Genomic DNA, 17,131 nt, shown 5'->3' with positions numbered 1-17,131 from the left:
CAAATGTCCCAGCAGAAGCGGGTGGATGTCGTGTTCCTGGAAGTCCCGTGGCATCACTTCTGCTGTCTCCTAGGTCGAAGCAGTCACAAGTCCCACTCAGGCTGCAGGGCTGGGGACCGAGGCCCCAGCCACGTGTGAATGGGGAAGCATGCACAGCCTGGTTTATGTCTGCTTCCTGAAGGTCTGCAGGACCCTGGGAGGTGTCTAAGAAAGTGGGCTAGAAACTCTGCCCTTCCTGTCCCTTTAAAGAGCAAGTGACTGAGCATACTGGTGAGGACGTAGTTCATTAAAGTGGGAGCACAGTTAAGCTGGCCACAAATGCAGATGCCTCCCCTGAAGCTTCCACCCACCCTGCCACGGTGTCCTAGCCTTCCCGCCGCCCACACGGCCTCCACCTGCTCCAGTGTCTGCTTACCAACATCATCCTTTCTTTCTGACATGTTCTCTGCTTTGCAGCATATGATCTGAAGCAAATGGTTTCCTCTTTGGTAGTTAAAGCTGCAGAACCCTTTGCAAATTCAGTGGCCTCTGAGGAAGGAATCCTATCCTTACCCAGGGCACTGCCTGACATGCACATTGCAGCACCACTGTGGTTCCAACAGAGACTGTAGTTTCTGATGGTGACAGTATTCTGCATTTTCTTTTCTTTTCTTTTCTTTTTTTTTTTTTTTTTTTTTTTTTGTTGAGACAGAGTCTTGTTCTGTCACCAGGCTGGAGTGGAGTGGCACAGTCTCGGCTCACTGCAACCTCTGCCTCCCGGGTTCAAGCGATTCTCCTGCCTCAGCCTCCTGAGTAGCTGGGATTACAGGTGCCCACCACCACGCCTGGCTAGTTTTTGTATTTTTAGTAGAGAACGGGGTTTCGCCATGTTGGCCAGGATGGTCTCGATCTCTTGACCTCGTGATCTGCCCACTTCAGCCTCCCAAAGTGCTGGGATTACAGGCATGAGCCACCACACCTGGCCTCTTTTCTTTATTTATTTTTTTCTTGAGATGGAGTTTGCTCTTTTTGCTCAGGCTGGAGTGCAATGGCATGATCTTGGCTCACTGCAATCTCTGCCTCAGCCTCCCAAGTAGCTGAGATTACAGGCACACGCCACCACGCCGGGCTAATTTTTGTATTTTTAGTAGAGATGGAGTTTCACTATGTTGACCAGGCTGGTCTCAAACTCCTGACCTCAGGTGATCTGCTCATCTGGGCCTCCCAGAATGTTGGGATTACAGGCGTGAGCCACCACGCCCGGCCATACTCTGCATTTTCTACATTTCTCCCCAGGAGCTGCCTCACTTTTTTCTTTGAGCCCCTCCCATATAACAGTGATAGAAAGTGATGTAAGGGCCAGGCATGGTGGCTCACGCCTGTAACCCCAGCACTTTGGGAGGCTGAGGTGGGCATATCACTTGAGGCCAGGAGTTCAAGACCAGCCTGGCCAACATGGTGAAACCCCATCTCTACTAAAAATAGAAAAATAAATAAATTAATTAACCAGGCATAGTGGCGCACACCTGTAATCCCAGCTACTTGGGAGGCGGAGGCAGGAGAATCACTTGAACCTGGGAGAAGGAGGCTGAAGTGAGCTGAGATTGCACCAGTGCACTCCAGCCTGGGCAAGAGAGCAAGATTCTGTCTCTAAATAAATAAAATACAGTAAAAATAAAAGTTTTTAAAAGTGAGAAAGTCAAGAAAGGACCTTTGTTTTGGCTTATCTCACCATGACGTTAGCGACTTAAAATCCAGATGGTTTCCTGCTGGAAGCTGGGAAGCAACAGGCCCTCACCTCACAGTGCACCTCACCTGCAAGGGACCCCCCAGGAGGCCAGCTCGGCCAGCTCGCTGGGCTGAATGGCTGCAGCTGCTAGAGGAGGTGGCTGGCTCTGTCCCCACAGGACCTGCAGGACCGCAACGATGAGCTGCAAGCTGAGCTGGAAGGCCTGTGGGCGCGGCTGCCCAAGAACCGGCACAGCCCCTCATGGAGCCCGGATGGGCGCAGACGGCAGCTCTCTGGACTCGGCCCAGCAGGTAGGAGCCCGTCCCTGGGAGGGGGCTGACCCGAGGCCTGCTGTTGACAACAAGGCCCAGAGCCAGGAAAAGAGAGTGGAGATGATGAAGATGATGATGTTGCTGTGACCTGAAGGGAGGTGGTCTGCTCTGCAGGGACTTTCCAAGGAGGATCCAGGGATGCCACAGGGTGACCTTGCAACACAGAACGTCACCTGCAGAGGGAGGAGGAAGGGACGCTGAGGGTGGGCAGCCCCAGGGCTGGCCCAGGCTGTTCCCACATCTCAGAGCTGTTTCAGTGACACCGTACTTGCTGAGACTGAGAAGAGCTAAATCCCGGAGAATGCACCAGGGCCTCCCAGTACTCAGGCCTGTTCAGACAGAGGCTGTCGGGGCTTCCCCTTGCTGCTTCTGGGTGATGTGGTAGCTGGCACCACCCCCCAAGTCTGACCGAGGCAGGGAGGCACCAGGCACTAAGGGAGCGGCCCCACCTGGCCAGCTGCCCCTGTGCTCACAGCCAATGGGATTGGGACAAGCTCCAAGGACCCAGGGTCCCCGGAACCCACATCGAAGTGTCTCTGGCTCCTCTGCAGAGAGAATGGGGGTCCAGGTGCTGCAGCCGCCCTTGAGGTCTGTGGTGCTCCCTTTGGAGGATGGGGTGGCCTCTGCCCACTCAATAGCAGCATACAATGCACATGGCTCCGTGTCCACTGCTGTGACAGGGGCCCATGGGGACCCAGCAGCCCCACCTGCTCCCCTCGCTCCCCCGTCATGGCAACCTCAGCCCCTCAGAGAAGATTTTGCTGCCATCTGTAACCCCGGGAGAACTTCAGCGTTCTCCTGTTGCCCTGAAACTGTTTACTCAATGAAATAATAAAAATAGGCCAATATGGGAACCTCATAGGGGAGCCTAGTCCGGGCTTTTGTGCATGTGAGACTGACCTCCTGGGACCCCTAAGGCACCCCCTCCCCTGCTGGCTCCTGGATTGGAGTCAGGCTCCTAAGGCGCCACCCCAACAGCTGGCAGACTCTCAGGAAGCTGCAGGGAGGTGCAAGACCCCACCGGCCACCCATCCCAGAAACACACGTATCCAGGATTGCCTGCACCCAGGGTGGTGCCTGTGGGTCCGTAGCCCCATTGACGTCCCACCTGGATGCCGCTGGCTGTCATACCTCCCTGCCCGTCAGTCTCAGAGCGCTAATTCCAGCAGGGGTTAGTGTGCCAGACTTGCCTCTCAGAACCTGGCATCGTTTATGTGATGAAATAATAATGTAGGGCCACCAAGAAAAGGTTATCTAAATAGATAGATAACCTCCATGCACACAGCTGTGGTCATCTGCACATCATCTAAAGCTCTGCACCACCGGGCATCTGCTGTGCCACAGGCCATTATGTCCTTCCATTTCCTCCGGGACCCTGGCATCTTCAGGGAACAGGATTTAGGGTGCAGTAAATGTACCATAGCACAGCATATTTTAGGGACTAAAGGGGCTCCTGTGAATCATGTGGGGAGCCACCTAGTCTCATCTCTGAGTGTTCTGATAAATAACGGAATGCTATGTACTGACGAGTGCTGACTTTAAGGACGCAGCGTCATCCTCACAGCCAGCACCACCTGCCCCTCACAGATGCCAATGCCAAAATATCAGATTGGAAGGTTTGGAAGGGGCCCCCGTGGCATCCTCAGTGTGACAAACGGAAGTGGCCTCTTGTTTGCAGGCATTTCATTCCTGGGTAATTCTGCTCCAGTGAGTATAGAAACGGAGCTGATGATGGAGCAGGTAAAGGAGCATTACCAAGACCTCAGGACCCAGCTGGAGACCAAGGTGAGGGGATTATGGGGCTGTGGGGCCCTGGGGGAGTAGCTGCTGTGTGTTGGGCAGCTTTACTTGGGCACGCTGACATTTCCACATGCGTCTGCCCTGGAATCCTTTGTCTCATTGTGAGCCCCTTTGGGGAGGAAAGTTTGTAGGGAAATGCAAATAAAACTGACATGCTGCCCAAACCCTCTTTGGAAGGACACAGGACATAGGATGACTGATGGGGAGGGAATGGTGTGATACTCTGGAGTGTCACAAGGGGATACTTGAGGCAGCGCAGCGCCGTGGCCAGCCCTCCTTGCTGGTCTGTGGGTGGGAATCAGTTACTGGCTGTGCTCCAAGCCTGAGCGACCTGGCATTTGCCCCCTGGGTAGCTCAGTGGCTTTGAGGCCAGGGCCACCCTGGATGAAACTGTCAGGATGAACTTAGCCCTGTTCTGTTCCTAGACTGTGGTGGCTTTTGAGGGACAGTGTCCATGACTTGTTGTGTGTCCAGTTCCTCCGTCAGGGTACCAGCTAGGTGGAGCTGCCTGTGGCCATGCCCTGGGGATCCCCGAAGGATTAACTGGAAGCTCCGGCGAGCCCTGCCCACCCATAGTTGGATGGTATTCCTTCCACTGAGGGCCTCCACGCTGTTCAGAGCCACCCCGAGGTCCTGCAAAGATTCCACCCTCTGCGTCCCTTGCAATGCTCGGCCAAATGCTCCAGTGAGCCCCGAGCTTCCTGCCTGTCCCTGCCTGCCGCCCTGCCTCAGAGGGGATAGGTGACTCACACCTCACTAGGCCCTGGGGAGCACCACCAACATTCATGTCACTGTCCCCTTCTGCACACCCTGGCACCTCGGCAGGCCAGGATGCCGGTCTTTGCACGTTGTGCCAGGCAGCTTCGTGTTTCTGTGTTACGTCAGCAGCAAGATCATTCTTAGGGCCTCCTGGTCCACGGGGCTCATGTTTCTCGTTTTAGGTAAATTACTACGAAAGGGAAATTGCGGCACTGAAAAGGAACTTTGAGAAGGAGAGGAAGGACATGGAGCAGGCTCGCAGGCGCGAGGTCAGCGTGCTGGAGGGTCAGAAGGCCGACCTGGAGGAGCTCCACGAGAAGTCTCAGGAGGTCATCTGGGGCCTGCAGGAGCAGCTGCAGGACACAGCCCGCGGCCCCGAGCCTGAGCAGATGGGCCTGGCACCCTGCTGCACCCAGGCACTGTGTGGCCTGGCCCTGCGGCATCAGAGCCACCTGCAGCAGATCAGGTCCGGCCAGCTTCTTTCGAGATTTCAAGTCTGGGCTTTCTTGCCAAGAACCAAAATTTGAAATTAGACTTAGGAAACAACTCAGAATTGCTGTGCCTCCCGACTGGGTGGTTTTCCTCTGGGCAGATGGGTGAGTGCCAAAAGAACAGGTCCTGGCATGAGGATTCTGGCTCTGAATTTAAAATATACATTGGATCATGGGCCATGAAGCTGTTCACTGTGTAGAAACAGCCCAGTGTTCTGTACCCTCTGCCTCAGCCGTGCCCGGCAGCAACATTGCCTCCATCGCTCAGAGCCACCCGCTTCTCCAGGGCCAGGTAGGGTAGCATGTGGGGAGATGGAGAAAGGCCTGAAGCCCTGAACAATGGGAAAGATGGCCAGCTGGGGTTAGTGAGGTTCCCAAAAAGGCTCAAGTGTGCAAGCGAGAGAAAGCCTGTGCTGGTGTTTTATGTGTTCTGGTGTGAGGTACATGTGAAGTGACCACGTCTGTTCTTGTTGGGGGCATCTGAGGTAGGAGAGGAAGTGCCTGGTCATCGCAGACAGGCTGCTGCTCAGCTGGCACCCACTGTCCTGTGGAGAGCATTGGCCCCGGCTTAGAAGAGGACAGGCCCTCCCACCACACTGGCCGGGCCACCCCCAGCCTGACAGAAAGTCATCTTTCCGGCCGGATGCGGTGGCTCACACCTGTAATCAGCACTTTGGGAGGCCAAGGCGGGTAAATCACTTGAGCTCAGGAGTTCGAGACCAGCCTGGCCAACATGGTGAAACCCTGTCTCTACTAAAAACACAAAAAATTAGCTGAGCATGGTAGCAGGCGCCTGTAATCCCAGCTACTCGGGAGGCTGAGGCAGGAGAATCACTTGAATTCGGGAGGCGGAGGTTGCAGTGAGCCGAGATCTCGCCATTGCACTCCAGCCTGAGCCACAAAGTGAGACTCGTCTCAAAAAAAAAAAGAAAAAAGTCATCTGTCCATCCTGTGCCTCCCCAGGCTTTCAGCTATTTCCCCTTAAAGCCAAGAGCGTGTGGTAAGAGATTGGGTCAGAGTCCCTGCAGACCCCAGTGGGAACAGAGGGGCAGGCACGAGCAGCCCCCCTCCTCTCAGCATCCAGGCCCTTGTGCACCTGGCCCCCACCAGGAGCTGTCTCTAGCAGCCTGCTCCTGGGGAGCTGCTGTCCCCGCTCTGCAGGGCTCCCGATCTGCCAACGCTTGGAGGTGGAGGCCCTCCGACCACTTCCTTGCTCCCCTTGCCCTGGCCAGGCATGGACCACATACCCCTTCTGGTGCTGTGGTCTTGCCGGCTCTCACTTCACTTCCACTGGACTCTCCTGCGGGCCGCCAGAGGTCCCAAGGCCCAGCAGCTTCAGGGAATTAGGGGACAGTTTTGGCTCTGGGTCTCCAGCGCTATCGTGTAGAACCCACTGCAGTGCGGGCCACGTCGTATGTCTGCCCTGTCCAGTTGGGAGCCTTGAGGGCTTGGAACGTGGCCTGCACGGCTGAGGGGCTGCAACCAGGTCCTGCATGGTGGCGGCCATCTTCCATGTGAACACTCCACATGGAAAGGGTTCGTGCTTGGGCTTCCATGTGCAGAACCTCGCTCCGTGGGGCGGATCCTCGTCTGGACTCTGAAGTAGGGCCCAGGGTATAGGTTGAAGCCAGGGGTGAGGGAGGCGAGGAGGGATAAAGAAAGCCAACCACAGAGAGGAGGTCGCAGCCATTGCAACAGCTGGGCAGACTTCAAACCCGAGAGAGGGGCTGTGGGCGGCAGGGCTGTGGTGTGTGACGGTTCTACTTTCACAGGAGAGAGGCTGAGGCGGAGCTGAGTGGAGAGCCGTCAGGGCTGGGAGCCCTGCCCGCTCGCAGAGACCTGACCTTGGAGCTGGAGGAGCCGCCGGAGGGACCTCTGCCACGCGGGAGCCAGAGGTCGGAGCAGCTGGAGCTGGAGAGGGCACTGAAGCTGCAGCCCTGTGTGAGCGAGAAGCGCGCCCAGATGTGCGTATTGTTGGCCCTCGAGGAGGAGGAGTTGGAGCTTGCCCGCGGGAAGCGAGTGGACGGGCCCTCCCGGGAAGCAGAGATGCTGCAGGCCCTGCCGAAAGATGGGCTGGTGGCAGGAAGTGGCCGGGAGGGCGCACGTGGCCTCCTACCACTGCGTCCGGGCTGTGGGGAGCGGCCACTGGCCTGGCTGGCCCCAGGTGATGGCAGAGAGTCTGAGGAGGCGGCAGGAGCCGGGCCTCGCGGAGGCAGGCAAGCCCAGGACACAGAAGCTACGCAGAGCCCGGCCCCCGCCCCTGCCCCGGCATCCCACGGCCCCTCAGAGAGGTGGTCACGCATGCAGCCCTGTGGAGTGGATGGGGATATTGTCCCAAAGGAGCCAGAGCCTTTCGGCGCGAGCGCAGCGGGGCTGGAGCAGCCTGGAGCCCGGGAGCTGCCTCTGCTGGGAACAGAGAGAGACGCCTCGCAAACCCAGCCACGGATGTGGGAGCCACCCCTGAGGCCGGCCGCTTCGTGCAGGGGACGGGCTGAGAGGCCACAGGCCATTCAGGAAGAGCGAGCACGAAGCTGGAGCAGGGGCACCCAGGAGCAGGCCTCGGAGCAGCAGGCCCGGGCCGAGGGCGCCCTGGAGCCTGGGTGTCACAAGCACAGCGTGGAGGTTGCCAGGAGAGGGTCCTTGCCATCCCACCTCCAGGTTGCAGACCCGCAGGGTTCCTGGCAGGAGCAGCTTGCTGCCCCGAAAGAGGGGGAGACCAAAATAGCGCTGGAGAGAGAGAAGGATGACATGGAAACCAAACTTCTACATCTGGAAGACGTCGTCCGGGCTCTGGAGAAACATGTAGATTTGAGAGAGAACGACAGGTTTGCCTTCTACTCATTCTTAAAACTAAACACTTAAAACTAAAAATGCAGAACTAACCCACTGACCCCTGTTGCTAATGGTGCTGCGTGGCCCTTCCTGCCGACAAGCTCGCAGCCCCTGATGGGGGCTGTGTAGCCCTTCAGCCTGAGTAGGGGTTGTGAGCCCAGCCCCGTCCCGGAATCCCACGGTCATCTGGTGCTCTACCACTGGGCAGAGGGAGGGCAGGACTGCCTTTCGGGGTCCTGAACTCGCCTTCCGGGTTCAAGATATTCTTGTGCATCAGCCTCCCAAGTAGCTGGGATTACAGGCGCCTGCCACCACGCCTGACTAATTTTTGTATTTTTAGTAGAGACGGGGTTTCACCATGTTAGCCAGGCTGTCCTCAAAGGTGATCTGCCCGCCTTGGCCTTACAAAGTGCTGGGATTACAGGCGTGAGCCACTGCGCCCGGCCCTCGCTTCCAAAAGATTTTTCATTGTTGTTCCCAGAAGAGGCTGTATACCCATTAAACAATAACTTTTGCTAGTATTTTGTTGAGGATTTTAGCATCAATTTTTGCATCATAAGGGATTGGTCTGCAGTTTTCTTTTCTGGTCTGTAGTGTCCTTGTCTGGCTTTGGTATCAAGTAATGCCTCATAGAATGAGTTTGGAAGTGTTCCCTTCTCTTCAATTCTTGGAAGAGTTTGAGAAGAGGTGGTGGAAGTTCTTTTTTAAGTGGTAGAATTCACCAGTGAAGCCATCAGCTCCTGGGCTTTGTTAGGAGGTTTTTTTGTTTTTTGTTTTTTTTGAGACAGAGTCTCGCTGTGTGGCCCAGGCTGGAGTGCAGTGGTGCTGTCTGGGCTCACTGCAACCTCTGCCTCCCAGGTTCAAGCAATTCTCCTGCCTCAGCCTCCTGAGTAGCTGGGATTACAGGCGTGCACCACCAGGAATCAGGAATTTAAAACCTCGTAACAGCCAGGGCACGGTGGTTCACGCCTGTAATCTCAGCACTTTGGGAGGCCGAGGTGGGTGGATCACCTGAGATCAGGAGTTCAAGACCAGCCTGGCCAGCGTGGTGAAACCCCATCTCTACTAAAAATACAAAAATTAGTGTGGTGGCGTGCGCCTGTAATCCCAGCTACTCGGGAGGCTGAGGCAGGAGAATCGCTTGAACCCAGGAGGTGGAGGTTGCAATGAGTTGAGATCGCGTCACTGCACTTCAGCCTGGGCAACAAGAGCGAAACTCTGTCTCCAAAAAAAAAATACAAAAATTAGCCGGGCATGGTGGCATGCGCTTGTAGTCCCAGCTACTTGGGAGGCTGAGGCAGGAGAATCGCTTGAACCTGAGAGGCAGAGGTTTCAGTGAGCCGAGATCACACCACTGCACTCCAGCCTGGGTGACAGAGCAAGATTCCATCTCAAAAAAAAAAAAAAAGTTCCTTTAGTGAAACTCTGTTTAGAGTAAATTTCCTGTTTTTGCTTATCTGAAAAGTATCTTAAATGTTCCTTCATTTTTGTAAGACAGTATTCTTAGGAACGCACATCTAGCCATTAAATGGCCGCCTCTCCACCCTTGGAATGTCTGCTGTCCGTGTCAGAGACCCGGTTGCTGACACTGCATGGTTGGCCCTTGGTCCGTCTGTTCTTCCTTCGTGTGCATTTCCACGGACTTGGTGGCTTAACAAGGCACAAAAGTGCGATGTTTTAGTTTTAGAGGTTGGAAGAGGAAAGGGTCTCCTTGGGGTAGGAATGAGGTGCTGGCAGGGCTGCGGGGCCATCCAGAGGCCCCGAGGGGAGCTCCCTGCCTCACCTTCTCCAGTGGCCTTGACTTGAGTCATCCTTCCATCCTGGAAGCCAGCCCTGGATGGCCGAGTCCTCCTCATGTCACCTTACTCCAACACTGACTATTCTGCCTCCACTTTCTACCTCTAAGGACACTTGTGATTATGTTGGGTTCCTCTGGAGAATCCAGAATAATCTACAGTCAGAGAACGAGCAGCCTTCATTCCCCCTGCTGTGTAATGTCACATAGTCTCTGTTAGAGGCCAGTATTGTGCCATCCACAGTAGGTATCTGACTTTTGTGCTCTGGTTACTTCTGAGACCTGTATCTTTAGTGGTTTTTATTTGCTGTGTGCATTTCTTTCTTTTTAACTTTTTATTTATTTATTTTTATTTTATTTATTTATTTATTTTTTTGACGGAGTCTCACTCTGTTGCCCAGACCGGAGTGCTGTGGTACAACCTCAGCTCACTGCAACCTTTGCCTCCCAAGTTCAAGCAATTGTCCTGCATCAGCCTCCCAAGTAGCTGGGATTACATGTGCCCACCACCATGCCCAGCTGATTTGTGTGTGTGTATGTGTGTATTTTTACTACAGACGGGGTTTCACCATGTTGTCCAGGCTGGTCTTGAACTCCTGGCCTCAAGTGATTTGCCTGCCTCATCGTCACAAAGTGCGGGGATTACATAAGGCCTGAGCCACCAGGCCTGGCCACTTTGTATTTATTTTATTTTATTTTATTTTATTTTATTTTATTTTATTTATTTATTTATTTATTTATTGTAGAGATAGAGTCTCACTATTTTGCCCAGGCTGGTCTCAAACTCCTGGCTTCAAGCGATCCTCCTGCCTCAGCCTCCCAAAGTGGATCCTCCTTGAAATTACAGGTGTGAGCCACCATGCCCAGCCTCTTTTTAGCTTTTTATTAAAGTGTGATACACATAAGAAAATGTATATATTTGTACAATTAGGAGAATTGTCAACAAATTGAACACGTCTGTGTTACCAGTGCCCAGAACAAGAGATGGAATTCACCAGAGTCCCCGGGGTAACCACTTCTTAACAGCATAGATTCAGTTTGCTTGTTTTTGTACTTTATGGAGAGGAATCATGCAGTGTGTACTCTTCTGTGTCTGACTTTCTTGGCTCAACCTGGTTGTGCGATTGATCTGTGTTGTTGCTGTAGTTCATACATTTGCATTGCTGTGTGGCATTCTGTTGTGTGAACATACCACAGTTTATTCTTTTCTCTTGTTGATGGGCATTTGGGTAGTTCCTAGTTTTTGGCTCTCACAAATGGAACTGCACTGAACGTTCTTGCATTTGTCTTTTGGAGCATTATGTTGGGCTGTACCTAGAAATGGGATTGTTATGTTGTGGGTATAGGCATAGTTTTCTTTTTGTTCATCCTACTTAGAAAACATTGTCCCAGCCAGGCACAGTGGCTCACACCTATAATCCCAGGACTCTGGGAGCCCAGGAGTTCAAGATCAGTCTGGGCAACATAAGGAGACTGTTTTCTACAAAAACTTAAGAAAAATTAGTCACACATGGTGGCACGCATCTTTGGTCCCAGCTATTTGGGAGGCTAGATGGGAGGATCACTTGAGCCTGGGAGGTTGAGGCTGCAGTGAGCTGAGATTGCACCACTGCACTCCAGCCTGGGCGGCAGAGCAAAAGGGAAAAAAAAAAAAAAGAAACATTTTCCCTGTTGAATGTATGGATTGCATTGGTGTCTCATGAAAATCTCTCAGCCATTACTATTAAAATATTGGCTCTCCGGAGGTTGCAGTGAGCCAAGATCGCGCCATTGCACTCCAGCCAGGGCAACAAGAGCAAAACTCCGTCTCAAAAACAAAAAAAAAGTATATATATAGCCTCTCCTCCCACTATTTTCTTCAGTTAGATATGTGACTGTTAGAGCATTTCACTTTATGTCTCAACCTCTCTTTTATATTTTCCATCTTCTGTCTGTATCACATTTGGGGTATTTTTTACATACCTATGTGTTCCAGGTCAGTATCTCTTTCTTTCAGCTCTGTGTAATCTGCTATTTAAACCATCCCATGAGTTTTTATTTTGACATTGACTTTTTGTTCATTTCTAAAAATTCTGTTTGGTCCTGTCTGATCATTGTCAATAGTTTCTTGTTGCTTGTTCATTGTTTGTTTCTGTCTTTTATTTATGTAAACATTTCATAACACTTATTTTTAGTTTGTGTCTAATAAGTCCAATACCTGCAGTTTCTAGAGGATTGAATTCTGGCTTCTGGCTTCTGCTGTCATTTATGGGTGGCTTTGCTCCATGTATGTTATGGTGATCTTTGATTGTGAGCTCATATTTGCTTGATGTTAATCTCTGGGAATATAAAGAGCCTTATATGGGATGCTATTGCTTTTGCAGAGAAGTGAGAAGGTGCTAATCTGGGACCGTCTGAACCTCCTTCCAGGGCCCTGTCTGGTGCAGGTGTCCACAGTGCAGCTTCTCCATTCTGCTAATAGCAGTGCTGACACATAGGCATTGGTTGCAAGGTCCCCCCAGCTTTGTGTTGCATAATGCTCACGCGTTGGTTTCAGCTTCCAGGATTTTGTTTTGTTTGGAGATTCTTGCAGGTTTCCTTTTCTTTCCATGAGGACAGTCACAGAGGTTGCGGTCAGCTTTGCGCAGGATCTAGTTGTTTGGTTGTCGTGTGGGGGATGGGGTGGGGCACCCCTCAGCTTTCGGCCTTGCATCAACTTGTTCTCCCTTCTAGAGCCAGAGTGATAGTTTAAAAACACAGAACTCTCCTGCTTGAAACCCTTTGCTGCCTTTAATTCCAGTGACTATTTATTTTTGTCTTTAGTTCCTCATGAGATAAAATGAAGGCATATGAGGAAGATACTTATGTTTACTATTATAAGTATAATACATAAAGCGGGCTGGGCGTGGTGGCTCACATCTGTGATCCCAGCACTTTGGGAGGCCTAGGTGAGAGGATCACCAGGAATTCGAGACCAGCCTGGGCAACATATCGAGACCCCATCTCCACCACAACAAAAATTATCCAGGCGTGGTGGCGCATGCCTACTGTAGTCCCAGCTCCTGGGCCTGGGAGTTCAAGGCTGCAGTGAGCCATGATCATGCCACTGTACTCCAGCCTGGGTGACAGAATGAGACCCCATCTCAAAGAAAAAACAAAAAAATACATGAAGTGAACATGGTGAGATCATGTGGCTTTCAGTATTTTCAGACTGAAAAAATAAGAAGCTAGTACCATATAGAGACCTATTTGGGGAATACACGTTAGCCTTACCAGTCAGTATTAAGAATGCATTCTCTGGGTAGCAAGTATGGGTCTTAAGCTACTTCACTGGTGATCTTTTTTGTTTTTTCACAGACAAGGTCTCACTATGTTGCCCAGGAGGGTCTCAGACTCCTGGGCTCAAGCAGTCTTCCTGCCTCAGCCTCCCCAGTAGCTGGGATTACAGATGCATGCCGCCACTCCTGGCTCCCATTAGTGATCTTCATTGGTAAATTGCCATCTTCATCTATCAAATCAATGGCATTACCCAAGCAGGGACTCCCTGAGTTGTCAGAGAACAAAGACGGCCCAGGCAGATTTGGTTCACATAGTGGCTGTCTATCCCTGCCTTTTCCCACTTTGAGATTCACCTAGCAAAGGTTTCCCATATATCTTGGCCTTCTGATTCCTGTGTTTCTTAGCTCCACACTGGGTTCACTGCCAGGGCATGAGTACCCTGCAGTACCTGAGGACTCACGCCCAGCACTGGCAACCAGGACACACGTTTGGTGAGAGGCCATAGATGCAGGAGCAGGTCAGCTATAAACTCAGCATAAGCAAAACCCAAGGTTCTGAGTGCATTTGTGACTTGATGGCGTGGCAGTTTAGAAGCTAAGAAAGTTCCGTTTTCTGTGGCTTGGCTCATGGGAGATGTAAGACGTTAACACCTGGTGCAGGAAGAGGGAAAGGAACGGTGTCTGGTGCCACCTCCAGGGACGGGGAGATGGGGACGCACAGTTCTCAGGACTCCCCGCTGCAGAGCCAGCCTGCGCAGTGCTCACCGGTCTTTTCTCAATTTTTACGCAGACTGGAGTTCCATAGACTTTCTGAAGAAAACACTTTGTTGAAAAACGATCTGGGAAGGGTTCGGCAAGAGCTTGAAGCTGCAGAAAGTACTCACGATGCACAGAGGTAAGGGCCGCGCCTCTACCCAGACCTTCTGGTGGTGTGTTTTGCCCTCCATAGAGTGACCTTATGCAGTCTCCATATAGACAGTGGGAAGCGTTCTCAGATTAGCCCTGCATTCCATAAAACCCTAAACCATGAGCCTTGTTAACTTCTGAACGACTCGGCAGATGTGGGAGGCTCTGGCCTCCTTCCTCGTGTGGGCGGCACCTGAACGCCCCAGCTCCTTGGTGTGGGAAGTGAGGCAGAGCGCCCACAGCATGGTCGGGACTGCGAGCAAAGCCCTAGCACGGGCGCCGTTCACCCCACAGAGATGATGCACGTCGCACTTAGGGGTTGGGGGAGGCCACAACAGTGTCTGTAGGGGTCAGAGGTGCTCCTAGGATCCTCTCCTGATAACAGCTTCAGCTCTGCCTTCCTCGGATGGTCATTGCTGGTTTATCAATTTCAGTGAACAAGAGCTGGGGGAGGGGATGGGCGTGGGGAGGGTCAGGAACCTGAGCACTGAGGCAAGAGAGGATGGGGGTGGGGGCACCAGTGAGAGTCAGGGGACAGGGCAGTGGGCCGCCCACCAATGAGAGTCAGGACAGGGCAGGGGGCCACCAGTGAGAGTCAGGGGGGCAGGGCAGGGCGGCCACCAGTGAGAGTCGGGGGACAGGGCAAGGGGGTACTCACCAGTGAGAGTCGGGGGACAGGGCAGTGGGGCGCCCACCAGTGAGAGTCGGGACAGGGCAGGGGGTGCCCACCAATGAGAGTCAGGGGGACAGGGCAGGCGGGCGCCCACCAGTGAGAGTCAGGGGACAGGGCAAGGGGGCACTCACCAGTGAGAGTCGGGGGACAGGGCAGTGGGGCACCCACCAGTGAGAGTTGGGGGACAGGGCAGTGGGGCACCCACCAGTGAGAGTCGGGGGACAGGGCAAGGGGGGACTCACCAGTGAGAGTCAGGGGACAGGGCAGTGGGGCACCCACCAGTGAGAGTCAAGGGACAGGACAGTGGGGCACCCACCAGTGAGAGTCGGGGGACAGGGCAGTGGGGCGCCCACCAGTGAGAGTCGGGACAGGGTAGGGGGGTGCCCACCAGTGAGAGTCGGGGGACAGGGCAGGGGGGCGCCCACCAGTGACAGTCAGGGGACAGGGCAGAGGGGCGCCCACCAGTGAGAATTGGGGGACAGGGCAGTGGGGCGCCCACCAGTGACAGTCAGGGGACAGGGCAGAGGGGCGCCCACCAGTGAGAATTGGGAGACAGGGCAGGGGGGCGCCCACCAGTGAGAGTCAGGGGACAGGGCAGAGGGGCACAGACCAGTGACAGGGGACAGGGCAGGGGGGTGCGTACCAGTGAGAGTCGGGGGACAGGGCAGGGCAGTGCCAACCAGTGACAGTCGGGGGACAGGGCAGGGGGGTGCCCCCCAGTGACAGTCAGGGGTCAGGGCAGAGGGGTGCCCACCAGTGAGAGTCAGGGGACAGGACAGGGGGCACCCACCAGTGAGAGTCGGGGGACAGAGCAGGGAGGCCACCAGTGAGAGTCAGTGGGGACAGGGAGGCCACCAGTGAGAGTTGGGGGACCAGACGGGGGGCCACCCATCAGTGAGAGTCAAGGGACTGAGCAGGGGGGTGCCTGTCAGTGAGAGTTGGCGGGGACAGAGCAGGGGGCATCCATCAGTGAGAGTCGGGGGACAGAGCAGGAGTGTCCCCTCAGTGCAAGGTGGGGAAGGGCTGGGACTGAGGAAAGGAGAATGTGTGTTCTGGGGAGGGTGGCTTTCTGCTGTCACTACTGTAGCCATATCCAAGGACAATTGTTTGGCCTTTTTTTTTCCCCAAGTATGCATCTCAAGGTGAGCTTAGTTCTCATAGACAGTAATTCTGAAATGATGGAATTGCCATGGTGATTAAAGTAGCGAGTCCCAAGCAGGTACCCAGGGATTGCCCTTCCATGACAGCACTTCCGAAATCTCAAAGCTAGTTTTCCTTTAGAAACCATTTTTTCTCTGGTTTTCTTGAGTCTGTGAGGACCCTGCTGATGGCATACCTCCGGAGATGCCAGGCTGTTTCGGTCTCTATTCACTCTGCTGAGTGTGAAGTGTTATGTGTTTTACAAAAGAAATATTCATGTATTTGATTGAGGAATGTCATGCAGGGTGTGCGTTCTTACAGTGCTGGCAGTGTAGATTACTAGAGGCTCTCTAGTAATCCGACAGTTTCACATTCCTAAAGTCTTCGTGGTTTGGGATAAACCATGGAGGACGGGATCGTCGTCTTCATTAGCAGTGGCAACAGCAGGGACTGAGAGGGGCTGGAGAATGCCAGGGGCAGGTGTGGGCGTCTCTGCTGTGGCTACAAACCCCCATGCTGCTCTTACCCTGGGTGCTGACCAGGAAAGAAGGCACTGGTTGGTCACAAGTGGTATCACTGTTAATTGTGCTTCTTCAACAGGAAGGAAATTGAGGTTTTAAAGAAAGACAAGGAAAAGGCCTGCTCTGAGATGGAGGTGCTCAACAGACAGGTGACGTATCGACGCCTGGCATGGAGCTCATGCCACCATTCCTTTTTTTCATTATTTTGAAATCATTTTAAACTTACAAAAGGAAGTAGAGAACATTCTTCTAAAAGACTTGAGAGTGAGTTGCTGACCGGCCCCCAGGCCCCATCAAAGTCAGACACTAAACACGGCTGTGAAGACCCCTGCCCCAGTCAGATCTGCCGGTGGTCCCAAGGATGTTCAGAATCATGTGGCACGCAGTAGTTGGGACCACAGGCATCCCCTGCAGGGTCCCTTTGGTGTTTTGATCTAGAAACTGTGAGCAGCTTCTCACAGACGCTGGCAGGCAGGCACTGTCTGTGTTGTGAGTGCCTGAGGCTCTGCACTGGCCTGAGGCCCAGCTGCTTGTGGAGATGACCCGCCTGGGGAGCCGCACGCCAGCATGCTCAGCCCATCTTTTGTGTTTTTAGTAGAGACGGGGTCTCACTATGTTGCCAAGGCTGCTCTCAAACTCCTGGCCTCAAGCAATCCTCCAGCTTTGGCCTCCCAAAATGCTGGGATTATAGGTGTCAAACACTGCCTGGACACTCCCCAAATTTTGGGGGGTTTTTTTGAGACACATTATCACTCTGTCACCCAGGCTGGAGTGCAGTGGTGCGATCTTGGCTCACTGCAACCTCCACCTCCCAGGTTCAAGCAATTCTTCTACCTCAGCCTCCAGGGTAGCTGGGATTGCAGGCATGTACCACCATGCCTGGCTAATTTTTATATTATTAGTAGAGACAGGGTTTC

The 17,131-nt window shown here is 53.4% G+C and overlaps 1 protein-coding gene across 14 annotated transcripts in view; it reads left to right on the top strand.

Annotated features, from left to right (window-relative positions):
- Positions 1 to 17,131, top strand: part of NINL (ninein like) — a 139,110-nt gene that overhangs the window by 108,176 nt on the left and 13,803 nt on the right. For 10 of the 14 annotated variants that reach the window (XR_010154091.1, XR_010154090.1, XM_054674923.2 and 7 more), the window contains 7 exons: positions 1,887 to 2,019; positions 3,719 to 3,825; positions 4,782 to 5,065; positions 5,580 to 5,780; positions 6,863 to 7,915; positions 13,765 to 13,869; positions 16,294 to 16,363. Coding sequence is in view for 11 of the 14 variants with exons in the window: in XM_054674923.2 (XP_054530898.1) it covers positions 1,887 to 2,019; positions 3,719 to 3,825; positions 4,782 to 5,065; positions 5,580 to 5,780; positions 6,863 to 7,915; positions 13,765 to 13,869; positions 16,294 to 16,363 (1,953 nt within the window). In the remaining 3 variants the exon portion in view is untranslated. Of the gene's footprint in view, positions 1 to 1,886; positions 2,020 to 3,718; positions 3,826 to 4,781; positions 5,066 to 5,579; positions 5,781 to 6,862; positions 7,916 to 13,053; positions 13,187 to 13,764; positions 13,870 to 16,293; positions 16,364 to 17,131 lie in introns of all 14 variants that reach the window. The other 4 variants (XM_054674920.2, XM_016937587.4, XM_024352191.3 and 1 more) reach the window with 2 other exon arrangements.

The sequence above is a fragment of the Pan troglodytes genome, chromosome 21, assembly GCF_028858775.2.
Source record: "Pan troglodytes isolate AG18354 chromosome 21, NHGRI_mPanTro3-v2.0_pri, whole genome shotgun sequence".
NCBI lineage: Eukaryota > Metazoa > Chordata > Mammalia > Primates > Hominidae > Pan > Pan troglodytes.
The sequence above is the reverse complement of the archived record's forward strand: the minus strand, read 5'-3'. Positions and strand labels throughout refer to the sequence as shown.